Genomic DNA, 14,045 nt, shown 5'->3' with positions numbered 1-14,045 from the left:
TCAATATCGATCGTGGAGCATGAACTTGGCTACACTGCATGATGAGATTGCAGCTTTACGCGTTGTCTGTACTGACACGTGTCACTGTTTGACCAGGTATTGACTGTTTTTGTACACTTTCGGACTTGAACTTTGATCTTGCTGTATTTACAACTGTTTGGATTGGAACTTTTACTACCTGTTGGATTTAAAATATGTTGTAGATGGCCATGAAGTAAAATTGAAGCTAAACCTAACTATTTTTAAATAACTTATCAAATATTAGGTGTTATATAAAACAAATAATGATATTTTTATAATTCATGCAATGGAAGGAATATTTTCATTCGGTGAAAGATTGAAATGGAACAGTCAATCTTTCACCTCATGAAAATATTTGTTCCATGGCACTCATAAACACTCATTATTTGTATATCATTTCATACTGTCCTACGTTTCTCTCTGTATTTTGTTTTATTCATTTTATTCATACTTATTTTTTTTTTTTTTATAGTTTTAAGTAATCTTTACAATCAGATTATTCGCAACCTGCGATTGACCTGCTTGATTCTGACCGAGTGCAAAAGGCCTCATGACTCAGTCACCCAGCCTGTGAAGTCTCCGCTCAATCCGCTTCAAGGCTTCACTGACCAGTTGAATGCCAAGCCCAAACCACGAAAGCCTTGTCACAAGGCTATGAGTCACACGGCACCATGACTTTGCACAGTGTGTACATGCAAAATCAAGTTATACAGGGCGAGTCAAAAAAAAATAAAAACCAAATGTCGGGACTATTGTTTTATTGAAGTTCTGCATGTAGCACTTTCAAAATCTCGGATATGAAAGCCCAACTCAAAAGCTTTCTTTTAGTACAAGAATCATTCAAATCACTCATGTACTTTTGAAGTTACTGAGTTTTAAACACAACCACCATTTTAAAGTTCCGTCCATGGATCACAAAAAAGGTGTGTGTTCTTTCAGCAAAACAAAAACAATTCACACACATCCTTTATATGTGATTTGTTTTCGTTTTGCTGAAAGAACACTGAACTCTGTAACTTGAAAAGTACATAAGTGATTTGAATGATTCTTGTACTAAAAGAAAGCTTATGAATTGGGCTTTCATATCCTAGATTTTGAAAGTGCTACATGCAGAACTTCACTAAAACAATGGGCCTGACATTTGGGTTTCGATTTTTTTTTACCCACCCTGTACAGGGTGTCCCCCAAAATAACTGAATCCTCAAAGTGTCTTTTCTCACAGCTTTATTAAGCATAAGTCAAACTTATTTGGATCTGTCTATCAACCTTAAATTGTTAGCTTAATACCCTGAAGATGTAATTTTAATCAGTTCAAGACTTGTTGAGTTGTGGCTAATTAAACAAAGATTTTGCTTTTTCATTTTTGTCCACGGCGTCCGATGTTTGACTGCTGCAATGAGAACAAGGTCTGAAACTTGCATCCTTGAAACAAGCAAGTAGAGGGCAAAGCAGAACAGTAAATATGTAAGAAAGTAAACAAAACAGCCTTTTTCAGGACTACCATTTCTTGCAAAAAGAAGAAATGACCATTATTACAAAAATTTTAAAATTATAAAAGAACCAAACAAAAGACAGAAAGATAAAGTAAATCAAAGAAAGCAAAACTACCCTCACCCCAAATCCATTACATTCCTAACAAATGACAATTAAGACCTAGTCTATGTAATAGACCCTGGCCCTGGCGAAGCCGTCCATGGTCTATGATATGTAAACAGATTCGGCAATTAATTATGCAAATAGACTGAGTATGACCTCGAGAAACCGACCAATCAGCGGGCGCCTTCTATACACGCGTAATGCGAGCTCCTTGCGAGCGTAAACATCAGGCCCACAATGAGTGGCATTTTTGTACAGGTTGTTGTATGAAAAAAACGTGGCATCGAAATTGACCAATCAAACTCTTAGTCCAGATTTCGGAATGAAATGACGTCACGCATGCTTAGATACATCAGACGTTCTACCGCAGATGGGCTCCGTGGACAACGGGTGATACTCACACTAATTAAGACCGTGGACAAAATGAGAGAAGTGTCGTTTTTTTTAATTGGCTATAAGTCAATAAATGTGTTTCCGATTGGAAAGATTTTTTTGTTGCTGAAAAGCTGACAAACTTTTGTTTTACATATGTATCAATATTTCTGATGTAGAGGGTGCTTTGAGGGTTTTGTGGGACGTGCTATTGCGATTGTTACAATACCTCTTTCAAGCTGTTCATCTTGGCGTTGAAGTGAGGCGATTTCAGCATCCGGAGGGCAATTTCCAGGCGCAGGTCGTCGACCTCGGAGACGTCCTCCACCCAGAAGTTCTGGCAGAGCAACTTCATTGTGCAGAGCAAGTCCGAGATGCTGCCGGCCCTCTACGATTGGTAAACGACGGGAAAATATTTTACAAATAAAACATGGTGTGAGGATTGACAGTCAATATTAGCTCCCCAAGGTATGGAGTACCGAAGTGTGACGTCATTTAGAACCAGAAAGGGTAGCGCGAATGAATGGAGTACGGGCGCGTGTTGGTTCACGGGCTGAATCAAGCGCTAATGTCTTTCACACACATTTTGTGCACGTGACTTATTCACTTCGGTACTCCATTGCAAGTTGACAGACTAGTTGCCGAGGCGAACCTGCAACCTCCAGATTAGAACCTGCGACCTCTGGATTGTCGTTCCGGTGCTCTACCAACTGAGCTATCCAGCTCTAAGTTGTCGGTTTCCCATTTTGTCAATGTCTTTGTTCAAAGTGTGCTCAGAAGTGCCAGGAATGAAGCCAAGTACCTTTTGTTTCAAGTCGCTGTCTGCAAGCTCCCGGACGTACTTCAAGGTGCGCTTGGAGACGGGTCCCAGAAAGGAGGCAACTCGCAAGGTGTTGAGGTACTCGGAGGTCACGCCAAGGGGCTGCAAGAGGGCTGCCATGATCTGTCAAAGTACATGTAGAAGAAATATAAAGCTGCTAAGAGCTGCTTAAAGGAAATATACATCATTGGCTTTTGCTGTAATTTTCAGAAATGAACTATTTGAGGGGTTAGTATAATAGATCAAATATTGTTACACTGACATGTTTGAAGTTTTGTGTTCGAAAATGCTGGAAAAACCAATAAAAACAAAACTGTTCAAGTAGTCTGGTTCCCTGACTCCACTAAATATAAAATGGATCAATTTACAGATGCCGGAAAATTGTAAGGTAAGGGTACCAGTCTAGCTGGCCTGCACCCGTTCATGAACATGTAACCAATAGCGAACAAAATTTGGACTGAATTAATGGTGAATTTGGAGCAGTAGTTGAAAAATAGTTAGGTTTTCCCAACGGTGGTCGGCCGACCACCGCTGGAAATTTTTACAAAAATACCATTTTCTTGAAAATGACTTCACACCAGGTGCCTTAGTTTACAGGATGCTTTAGACTGTTATTTACCAACATCATTTTAAGGTATTTCATAAAAACTTGGTAGTTTTATTTTTCGATGTTTGCAAATGTTGTTTATTCCCTTTAACCCTAACAGAACTCAACCCATCAAACCCCAACGGCATGTCTTATTGGAATCTGTCAGGATGGGTACAGTACTGCTAAACTGACAGTCTTTTACATTGGGTTGGCACACCTCCAGAATCAAAGTCAGAAATATGTGTGTGCAGTTTCCCATATGGTGTTCGAGTTTGCCAGGATGGGTATGGTTCCTAGTAAATCATGCGAGGGAGTTAGCGTTAATGGCCGGAGTGAAATCCTTGCAGAATCTCTTTCTCAAAGACAAAGATCGATTGTATGGGGCAACTGATTTTCCATGTCAAAATGTACTGAATGGTTTATTGCTTAAAAATCATATTGCAGCCAAAGGCTCAATTACAAGAAATTTACAATACTGAAAAACAACTATATAAAAATATATATTTAAAAAAAATGAAATTTCATTTACAATCAGTCCATTGGATGCTGTAACAGTTTGAAAAAATAAATTGAGAAAACTATCAGATTATATGAATATATTTACACCAGTACCTGAATGACTTACCGTTGGATCCAGTTCTTCGCACGGTTCCAGGGCTCTAGTCTTCAGCTCCTCCAACCCACCTTTCTCTCCAAACTTTTTTAGCACAATAAAGAAAATATGGTTCATATTAAAATGTGATGCAATCAAGCTACATACATGTAAGTCGTTTGTCGGGAATTTTCATTTGGAGATTCAGGCCAAAATAGGACCACTTCATCACATCACTTCATCACATTTCTTGGTGTTCTGACTTCCATAATTTTTGAACTAAAGATGGTATCAGCATGTGGTTTTCACATCAGTAATGCTGAGATTGCGCTCTTTTCAAATCTGTAATAAAACATTTTTTGACCAGGGTCGACAAACAACTCATTTAGCTTGATCGCATCACAAATGTGAAAACAATGTGAAAAAATCACAAAATTGTTAGTTTTGCCTATTTCATCTCAATGTGTGCGTGCACTGTGTGGTCTACACAAGTGAGTTCAGGAAAGACACACCATACACTGCTTCACAAATTAATGTGAATGACCTTTAAGGTAACATACGACATTTGCTTTTGCTGTATTTTTCAGAAATGGATGGATTTGGGGGTGGGGGTAGTATTTGATAGCAAGTACTGATGTTACACTGACCTGTTTCAAGTTTTGTATTCATACATGCTGGAAAAACCACAAAAAACGCTGTTCTTGTAGTCTGGTTCCCTGACCCTACTTCAGACGAAATAGAGCAATTTATAGACGTTGGAGAATTATCAGGTCAGGGAACCAGACTAGTTGGCTTGCACCCGCTCACGGATATGTAACTGATTGCAAACAAAATGTGGACTTACTAATTTTGGTAAATTGGGGGCAGTATTTGAAAAAAACGTTTTTTCCAATGATGGTCGGCCGACCATCGGCCAACCATCATTGGAAATTGATAAAAAAAACAACACTTTTCTTGTAAATGACAGCACACAAGGTGCCATGACTTCACAGGATGCTTTAGACCAGTGCGTGAAATTAGACCAAAAAAGTGGTCAGACAAAATGTCCGAGCACAATCAAAAGTGTTCTGCCATTGTCAAGTTTTGATCTGCCATCTGAGACGAACTTTCAAAAGGCCGCGTTTACTATACTTCAAACACGTGGACGGTACATACACGTGTGTACATGTACAGTATGTATGTTTACGTACGTACGTATCCATAATACACACTATGTAGTTGCAATGACAAGCGCCGGGCATTCGCGCGCTCGTTTCTGTAGTAAGCCACGTTGTGAGAATTTAGTAACAATCACGCACTTAAAGCATACCGCGCAACACAACGTACTTTGATCTTGCTAAATTCTCATTACATGTATGCGCGTCAATGTCCTTATAATATTTAGACTCGTCACTATACAGACTTGATTCAAGTCTGCAGAACACATAACTTAAACTGGGTGAAATTGCAGTTCTGAATGTCCAAAGAGGCTCGATCGAATCATTATAGCAAGGAATAGAGGTTGAATCAGGTCCAATTTAACACTTTTGCCCAATAGAAATTAACTGGGAATTCCACAAACGGCCACTGCTCATTTCCATAAAATGACTTGAAAAGTACAAAAAGTTGTATTAACTGATTTGTAGAAGAAACACGAAGACTGCTGATCGAAACACAATTTATCGACTTGATTTCACATCTATTTTTTGGCAAACGGCACGTACGTACGAATGCCAATCTATCGCTGTGCACGCCGCGCTGTACTAGACTGTGTAATGATTGGGGTGTAAATGCGTTGCATCTATTGCGTGAATATAAGACAACACGTACATGTAGTTAGCAGCCGCTCAGCGTACGGTAAGTATTACAGACCGGATCATCGGAAATAAACAACAAAATACTTTTGAGTGCAAGCGTTTATTTCATACTTCTGAAAAAGACAACTCCACAAAGAATACATAAATCGCTCGGACATTTTGTCCGAGCACATCTGCATTTGGTCGGACAAACCATGAAAGTGGTCGGAAAATGTCCGATGTCCGACTGTAATTTCATGCACTGTAGACTGTCATTCACTTACAGTCCAGTAAGGTATTTCATAATAATTTGTTAGTTCTGTTTTTTGATGTTTGCAAATGTTGTATATTACCTTAAAGATAACGTCCTTGGGAAACCTTCTAAGAGAACATTTTCTTAGAGAAAACACCCAAATTGAACCGGCAGTTCTCACATGAACCAATACACACATAGTGGAATTTGTATCCTTGTGGAGACATTCCTTTGTTTTCGTGTACTAAATGTTTCGAGCTTGAAAGTGTAGTTTAAAAATGCTCTTATTTTAACCAGAATTAATTTCCTTGGCTGAAATTTGGACTTAATATCCCTTTTCTAAAACTCTTCCATTTGCGACGGATCAACATAGCTTGGAACTTCCTAGTTTTTGAGTAAAATCCATATATCTATTTCGTGAAAACCTTGTGGAGACGTATTCATCTGTAGGAATTGCCCTGTGGAGATGTATACAATCTTTGGTTCCCTATTGTGTGCATGTCTCCAGAGGGCGCGGTGTATCAGATCACACTCACCCTGTTAATGAGATTGACCAGCCACCCGCAGGGATCCTTGTATGAGTTGAACGGCGGACTGGCGGCGTACGTGTCGTTTATTCCAAGTTTGTCTTCCCAGTACAGCTTGTCCCAGTGTTTAGAACGATTCTTGTAGTGGAACTCCGTTTCTGGATTCAACACCTGCAGTGGAATAGCAGCCAATTTCACAAAACATGACGCATTGGCATGACTTAGGGTTCGAAATTAGCGGTAGCCCGTTAGCCAAATGCTAGTCAAAACAGCGGCGGGCTAGTCAAACTTTTCCTTAAGTAGCACGGCTGGCGAGTCAAAAATTATTGGGCTACAGGCAAAGATGAAAGGACAGGAAGAAATAAATCATTAAATTCAGAAAGCAAACCTCAGCAATTTCTGTCTAATTTTATCAACTGTTTTAAAGGGTTAAATGAGATCTGTTTATTTAAAACACTGACAAAATTGCCTCAGAATTGAGCCTGAAAATACGGCATGTTGTAGTTGAGCTAAAACAAAATGCGGGCTAGTGAAAATGCCCCCGGGCTAGTTAAGAGTCTGTTTCAGTAGCCGGCTGGCTAGTGAACAAAAAAGTTATAAGGTCAAACCCTGATGACTCCACTTTTTATTGGGTAAGTCGCCTAACATGTACCGGTACTGTGCAACATTTCAGTTATGACACATCTCACAAACGTTTCACAGTGCAGTTAGGTATGCAACTTTCGCAACAAAGTATGGCGTACATGTACCTTACACAGTAATTTCTCTTTTCTTGGGTCTTGGTTGGTTCTTCTCCTAAATACTCAGCAGGGCAGTTTTAACAGGAGGCCAGAAACACCGCGGCAAACCCCTTCTCTCAGTGATAAATGTCACTGGGTTATTTTACGTGCATTGCACAACACACGGGACCTATGGCTTAACGTCCCATCCGAAGGACGAAGCAATACTGGTTAAGTGCCTTGCTTAAGGGCACAAGTGTCCACCCGGGCTCGAACCCATGCCACTGTTGCCTCTGAAACACCAGAGCATGAGTCCGGTGTTCTTAACCGCTAGGCCATGACACTCCACACCCTTGACCAAATTTTTGAGTTACTGTATAAAGAGAACGTTCCATTAAATAACAGCTTTAACTCCTTACCATGGAGAGTACGCCCAGCAGATCCACAGGCACCGGCTTGTGCTTGAGTCTTGCGGCAATCAGGTCCACCGTCAGCTGCAGCATGTTGTAGATACCCTCCTGGATCTCTGCACCCCACCGGTGCACAGCATTGGACACCATGAGCTTCTTGATGGCCTCGGGCATGCAGCGGCTCACAAAACGCTTGCAGTTCTCGTCCGAATCGATCAGATCTAGCAAAACAAAAACAAAAAACGGAGAGCTTTAACACTTGCTTTTTTTGGTTTAATTTAGGGATGCAATGTTGGGTTTTCCCATTCACCAATGTACTTTTATAAACACTGTATGTATGTATACTCAGTGATGCCCAAAGGCTTGCAAGAAAACAATTCACACGCTTACTTGGGTGGGACTCGAACCCACGACCTCCTGCCTACTAGTGCAGATTAATGTTTTGCAAACCTGACCCGAAACTGAAACCGACCCGAAACCGAAACCGACTTCGGTTCAGGTCGGGTCGCGTTGGTTTGTCCATCATTTCAGTCAGGTCGGGTCAGTTTTGGTTTTGCGTTTGTGATTTTCGGGTCGGGTCAGTTCGGTTAAGCCATCTTGGAAAACCCCCGGAAAAACCCGAAATAAACCAAACTAAACCCCCATAAAACCGAAACAGTTCGGAAATTCACACAGTGCAGTATCTACTGCAGAGTCACTGTGCCCGGTACGACCAAATGCCGTTTGCGGTCTATCACGCACGGTCTATAACATGTAGGCCCAACAGTAGGTCACGTTTTGAGTACCATACGCTATGATTCAATTACTGAGAGACGACGATATTCACGCGACGCGGGTAAGTTCAGGCACAAAAAGCGAACACAGTTGCCCAAGCCAGATATTCAGGGGTTTTTGGGGTCGGTTTGGTTTTCGGTCGGTTAGGGTCATTTTTTTTCCTTGAATTTTTGTCGGGCCAGGTCGGGTCGGTTTTATGGAGTTCAGATTGGTTTATATCTTTAACGTTCTGGGTAGATTTGGCCTGGTCAACCTGACTAGATGCACAACATTAGTGCAGATGTCTTGAAACTCAACCACCATTCGAATCGAACTGTATCTTCTTTCTTTTCTTCAATACTTTCAACATCAATATTGAACATCCTTCCAATTCAAATTCCATCCTGGTGATTACAATTTAGTATTCTTTTATTCGAAACAGCAATTGACCGAATACAGTTCTACACACGCCAGCTGCAGCTGCCTTCCTCGCTGGCCAAAATTGCGAACAAAGCGCGCCGGTTAAAATTTGAATGCGGCGATGGCTATTGGCCGCTCAAGTGTTTTGCAGTAAGTACTGTATAACTATCAAGGGACTTTACCCAGCTAGAATGGGACCAATAAATAGGTGTCAACAAAAAAGTTGCTATCGACAGAAACGATGGCATCTGACAATAAAAAATGCAACAGTACTATTAACCCTAACTCCCTAGGCCTTTTTGCTAGGATGTAGCCTCAATCCTGCAAAATCCTCCAATGGGCCTCAAGGAAAAATAGCATAGCCTCAATCCTGCAAATTCCTCCATTATTTCTTGAATATGGTCCATGCATGGAGGGGTGACCACTGCCTGAATCCTTCAAAATCCTGCGGCAGCGACTGTCAATATGTTGAGGCTTGGCCAGTGACATCCTGGAGCAGTACGGAGGATTTCAAGCATAATCCAGGCCTGTATTTATGCATGGCCGAGCATAAACAACACAAGGTCCTGCCCAAGACCTTGACGAAGTGCATCCTACGAAATCAGTAACGCACTTTTGCCATGTAACCTCAATCCTCCAAATTCCTCCACTTTGGCAAAGAGGATTTTGAAGGATTCAGGGCAGTTAGGGTTAAAGTAACGTCACAGTCGTGTGTGCTGTGCATACTTTTTTGTCTTTTTGAATATTCAAACGAATGATCGAATATTCGAGTATTCAGTATATATTCAGGACAGCCCTAGCAGGTATAGTACACACGTAGCCTGCTTCAATACATGTATGTGCACAACAACACAGCCTGAACTTTGCACTCTTCTTTGCACGAACAAAATATTTATCAACGTTCAAACACAACAACATTCCTTTGTATACACAGGAGTACATTCTGTAAACTTATTTTTAACTTTACGGGAAACACAGCAAGCTACTCATAAATACACTAATGTACAGATGCAGGTTTAAAGCTGGTTTCCCCGTGCCGTTTCTGTGTTAAACTCTCAAAACTAGACTTTGTTTTTAATTGCTATTTTTCTAGCCATACAAAAGTCATTCACTTTTGAGTGAGGCATTGAAACCAAAAAATCCGCCCACATTTGATTGTGGCATATTTACTTAACAACTTTTTAATAATTTGCAGCCCGACAATAATTCAGGGGTAATTTTTTTGTGCGTTAGGGGTGCAGAGCAACCCAAAGTAAAATTGTATTATCAGAGAGTTGAAAACATCCAAAATAGACAAAAGTAACTTTTTCCGTTTGAATAAAAGACAGAAATTGAAAATGTTATACGTGTAAAGGTACCACTAAGGAGACACGTTATCGTAATTTGTTCGCACGATGGGGGACATCGGTCATTAGCGAGACATTTTCATGTCTCCCTAATGTCACAGCCCCCCTTTAGAGGCACAATTTTAGTGTCGCAATTAGATTGTATTAATTTTGTTGCTCGTCTAATTAGTAAACATACCAAAATACGTGGAAAAAGGACAAGGGAATATTGGGTTAGGGCACATTTAAGTTTGAAAGTTTGAAGCACAAGTCTATAGGGATGTCTCCCAAATGTCCAATCCCGGGTAATAATAATTATTATTATTATTATTATTATTAAAATTAACAAAATTGATTATGTTGAAGAGCACGGATAGAGCCCTGAAAGGTAATATACAACAATTTGTTTTCGCTGTAATTTTCAGAAAGGGATGGATTTGGGGGTTAGTAGTTTATAGCAAATACTGTTACACTATCCTGTTTAAAGCTTTGTTTTCATAGCTGCTGGAAAAACCCAGGAAAAAGCCTACTGTGCCTATTGGATAATCCTCGCCTGTACAACAGGAAATGGAAAAACATACACAATGGCCACATGTGCAAGCGTACAAGTTTTGTATACTTTTTGCTTGTTTTGAATAGCAAGGTGGGATCCTTAACCCTTACTTTGCTATTTGTTCTTTCATGCATAACATCGGTATTTTACACATTTTTATCTTCTTGATGTGGCCAATAGTTCAGCAGTTTTATACGGAAAGCAAGCTGAATAGTGATAAACGCAACAGGAAAAATCGTTGCTGCTGCCCCAAATTTGTGCACTACACTCAACCAAAAAAGAAAGTCCCCCACTAATACTTTTTTGTCTAGCTCAAAAACTACTGGGCACCTCTCGCTCAAATAACAACTAATCAGTACAGATATTCCTTAGCGATCCAGCCATACTCTTAATTTGGCACAAAATAGCAATAATGTGTTGCACTTTTGTATACAAGTTGAATGTGAACATTTCCCCTCTAACGTAATCTTTCAACAAAAACTTCTTAAAATTAGTTTCAAGTTTTGTTGGTTATGTTTTTAGCTTTTCCTTTACTGAACCTTGAAGAACATGAAAGTATGCAGTAAATGAAAGGGCAAAAAGATTTTAAGAAATCCATTTTAAGACACTTTTGTTGGAAGATTGCGTTAGAAATGAAATGTTCACACTCAACTCGCACGTATGTACAAAAGTGCAACTTTTTCTGGTATCAATTGTCATAAATTGCATACTTCTGTACACATTACCAGTATCATTGTTTTTTTGCCAAATAAAGAGTATGGCTGGCTAAGGAATTTCTGAACTGATTAGTTTTTTGGTCTTCTTGGTTCATGACTAGCCTGCCCATTTGACTTATCAGAGAGTTCCCACCATTTTTTTCTTCAACATTACAGCTCTGGAGTGTTTTTGTAAAGGCCCAGTGGTCATTGAATCCTGCAAATCACAAAAGTGACTTCACTCGTCACTTTTTGTCGGCGTGACTGTGAGCTGGATGGGAACTTCCAGCGAAATCAGATTTACATGTAACTGTCATTCGGTTTGAAACAAAATTAGGACAACCGAATTTTGAAATCTACGATTTCTCCAACCACTATTACATGTTAGACTTGTAAATGCACATGAAGATGTAGTGAAGAGCGGTTTTTAAACGTGTTTGGCACTGTTTTGCTGAATTTCATTCAATAATATTTTGTGATATGGTATGAAATCTTAACAAATTTAGCTGTTGCGTCAACACTCGAACATATTCGAACAATGACCTCCAAGAACCCCTACATGACCTTTGACCTCACCTTCCCACCCAAGGGTCACTGCATCCAAATTTTATCAAAATCCACGAAAAGCATGTAGAAGTAATGCATCTTTTCAAAAACTGAACCAAACTGTAACATATCGGGCTACGGGTCTACGGGTCTACAGTCATATAGAATTTAGGACTGGTTAGTTTATTTATTTATTTATTTCTTTCTTGTTTGTCCTGGGGAGACCTTTCGGTGGCACACTGTTTTTCAAAGGTGCCCAGCATTTACAACAAGCATACAATAGTATAAAAATAGAACAAGCAATAAAAACATTACAAAGATATAATTAAGAAGATTAATAAACAGTAAAATGAGACAAGGTTAATCACGGTTGTTACATTGGCAGTAAAAAGACAAAAACAAGACATGTATGTACCATAGAATATTAAACTATCAGGTTCGTGTTTCTCCCAAAACTTTGTTTAGGCGACACAAAAATTGAACATTGGACATAACATCTACAGTTATTTTGTAACCCCCCAAAAATCTAGATTTCTAGGTCAATAAAATCAACAGTACTATATTTTTTGGACTCTGTACTGTTGGCAGAGACTTCAAACAATGATAATGGAAGGGAGTTGCTGGTACAAAAACCTGTGATCTCATTTTACCGGCTATTCTGAGTCATTAGACATTTCAATACACATGATGAAGTTGGCCTTTTCATGAAGTTGGGAAGCTTTTAACCTCCTGCTATTTTAACAGTCACAGACAGTCAAAATCCACTCCCACTTTCCCTGCTATACTTTTAACAAAGGCTAGTCACCAGCAGTCAGATCATATGCCAAGCAAGCACTGTGACTAGTCAAACTGGGTCAACAGACAAAGCAGGCAAGTTGTGGTCACAGCTGTTTTATCACTCACCGGGAGTCAAAGCACAGCTGTATCAAGTTACTTTAACAGTCCCAGCCAGTCAATCCTGCTTGATGTAGGCTTGGAATTCTAAACTCCTGAAAACAGTCACTTGTTTGATTTTGACTGAAAGGACTACTTGGCACAGAGTGTATGCTTACATAGGCGGGTTAATTTGACATTTGACTAACTTGTAGAAGTACATGTAAGAGGGGTCAATCAAAGTAAGTCGGAAAAAACAGTTCGATATTTCAGCTGATTTCACCGTTTTTCTTTTGGGATAATTTGTACACATGTATGCAAAATTATAGAGAGTACCGGTGCTGGTGAAATTCAAGAAAAGCTCAGATTGTTATGTGTCAAAAGGTAGACCATCCCCCTGTACACATGCCTACTGGATTTGGCCGGCCTGGTTGAAGAAATCAGATATTTCCCCAGTAACTCCTCCTTCTTGTAAGGAACGGACCCCCCTATGTGAATACATGCCCCTTACCAGAGTTGTCCCCTCCCCTTCCCCTCCCCCAATCAGACTCCTCCATTGACTCCTCCTTCTTGTATTGGGATGGAACACTGGTCTATGAGGACACACCCTTTACTGTTATTATGCATATTTACTTACTTTCCTGGGCCATGCTAGTTGAGGCAATTAGAATCTAATATTTCCCCAGTGACTCCTCCTTCTTGTGAGGGACCGACCCCCCTCTGTGAGTACACACCCCTTACCACAGTTGTCTCCTCCCCTTCCCCTCCCCCAGATATTTCCCAATGATTCCTCCTTCTTGTATTGGGATGGAACACTGGTCTATGAAGACACGCCCCTTACTATTATTTTGCATACTATACTTACTTTCTGAGGCCAGCCTGGTTGAAGCGATCAGACATTTCCCCAGTGACTCCTCCTTCTTGTAAGGGACTCTGAGAAGACACGCCCCTTACCAAAGTCCTCCCCTCCCCCTCCCCCAATCAGACATTTCCCCCATTGACTCCTAGCACTGGTCCATGAGGACACTCCCCTTACTGTTATTTTGCATGTACTTACTTTCCTGGGCCAGCCTAGTTGAAGCGATCAGACATTTCCCCAGTGACTCCTCCTTCTTGTAAGGGACTCTGTGAAGACACGCCCTTTACCAAAGTCCTCCCCTCACCCTCCCCAAATCAGACATTTCCCCCATTGACTCCTAGCACTGG

At 40.3% G+C, this 14,045-nt stretch overlaps 1 protein-coding gene across 2 annotated transcripts in view; it reads right to left on the bottom strand.

The window, feature by feature from the left end:
* LOC119742606 (ubiquitin carboxyl-terminal hydrolase 24-like) overlaps nucleotides 1-14,045 on the bottom strand; it is a 99,203-nt gene that overhangs the window by 81,668 nt on the left and 3,490 nt on the right. For both annotated transcript variants that reach the window (XM_038218722.1, XM_038218724.1), the window contains exons 3-7: nucleotides 7,684-7,895; nucleotides 6,555-6,716; nucleotides 4,024-4,095; nucleotides 2,792-2,932; nucleotides 2,219-2,377 (exon numbers count right to left, since the gene is read on the bottom strand). In XM_038218722.1, coding sequence (XP_038074650.1) covers nucleotides 2,219-2,377; nucleotides 2,792-2,932; nucleotides 4,024-4,095; nucleotides 6,555-6,716; nucleotides 7,684-7,895 — 746 coding nt within the window. The remainder of the gene's footprint in view (nucleotides 1-2,218; nucleotides 2,378-2,791; nucleotides 2,933-4,023; nucleotides 4,096-6,554; nucleotides 6,717-7,683; nucleotides 7,896-14,045) is intronic.

Source organism: Patiria miniata, unplaced genomic scaffold, assembly GCF_015706575.1.
Source record: "Patiria miniata isolate m_02_andy unplaced genomic scaffold, ASM1570657v1 HiC_scaffold_6, whole genome shotgun sequence".
NCBI classification, from domain to species: Eukaryota; Metazoa; Echinodermata; class Asteroidea; order Valvatida; family Asterinidae; genus Patiria; species Patiria miniata.
The sequence above is the reverse complement of the archived record's forward strand: the minus strand, read 5'-3'. Positions and strand labels throughout refer to the sequence as shown.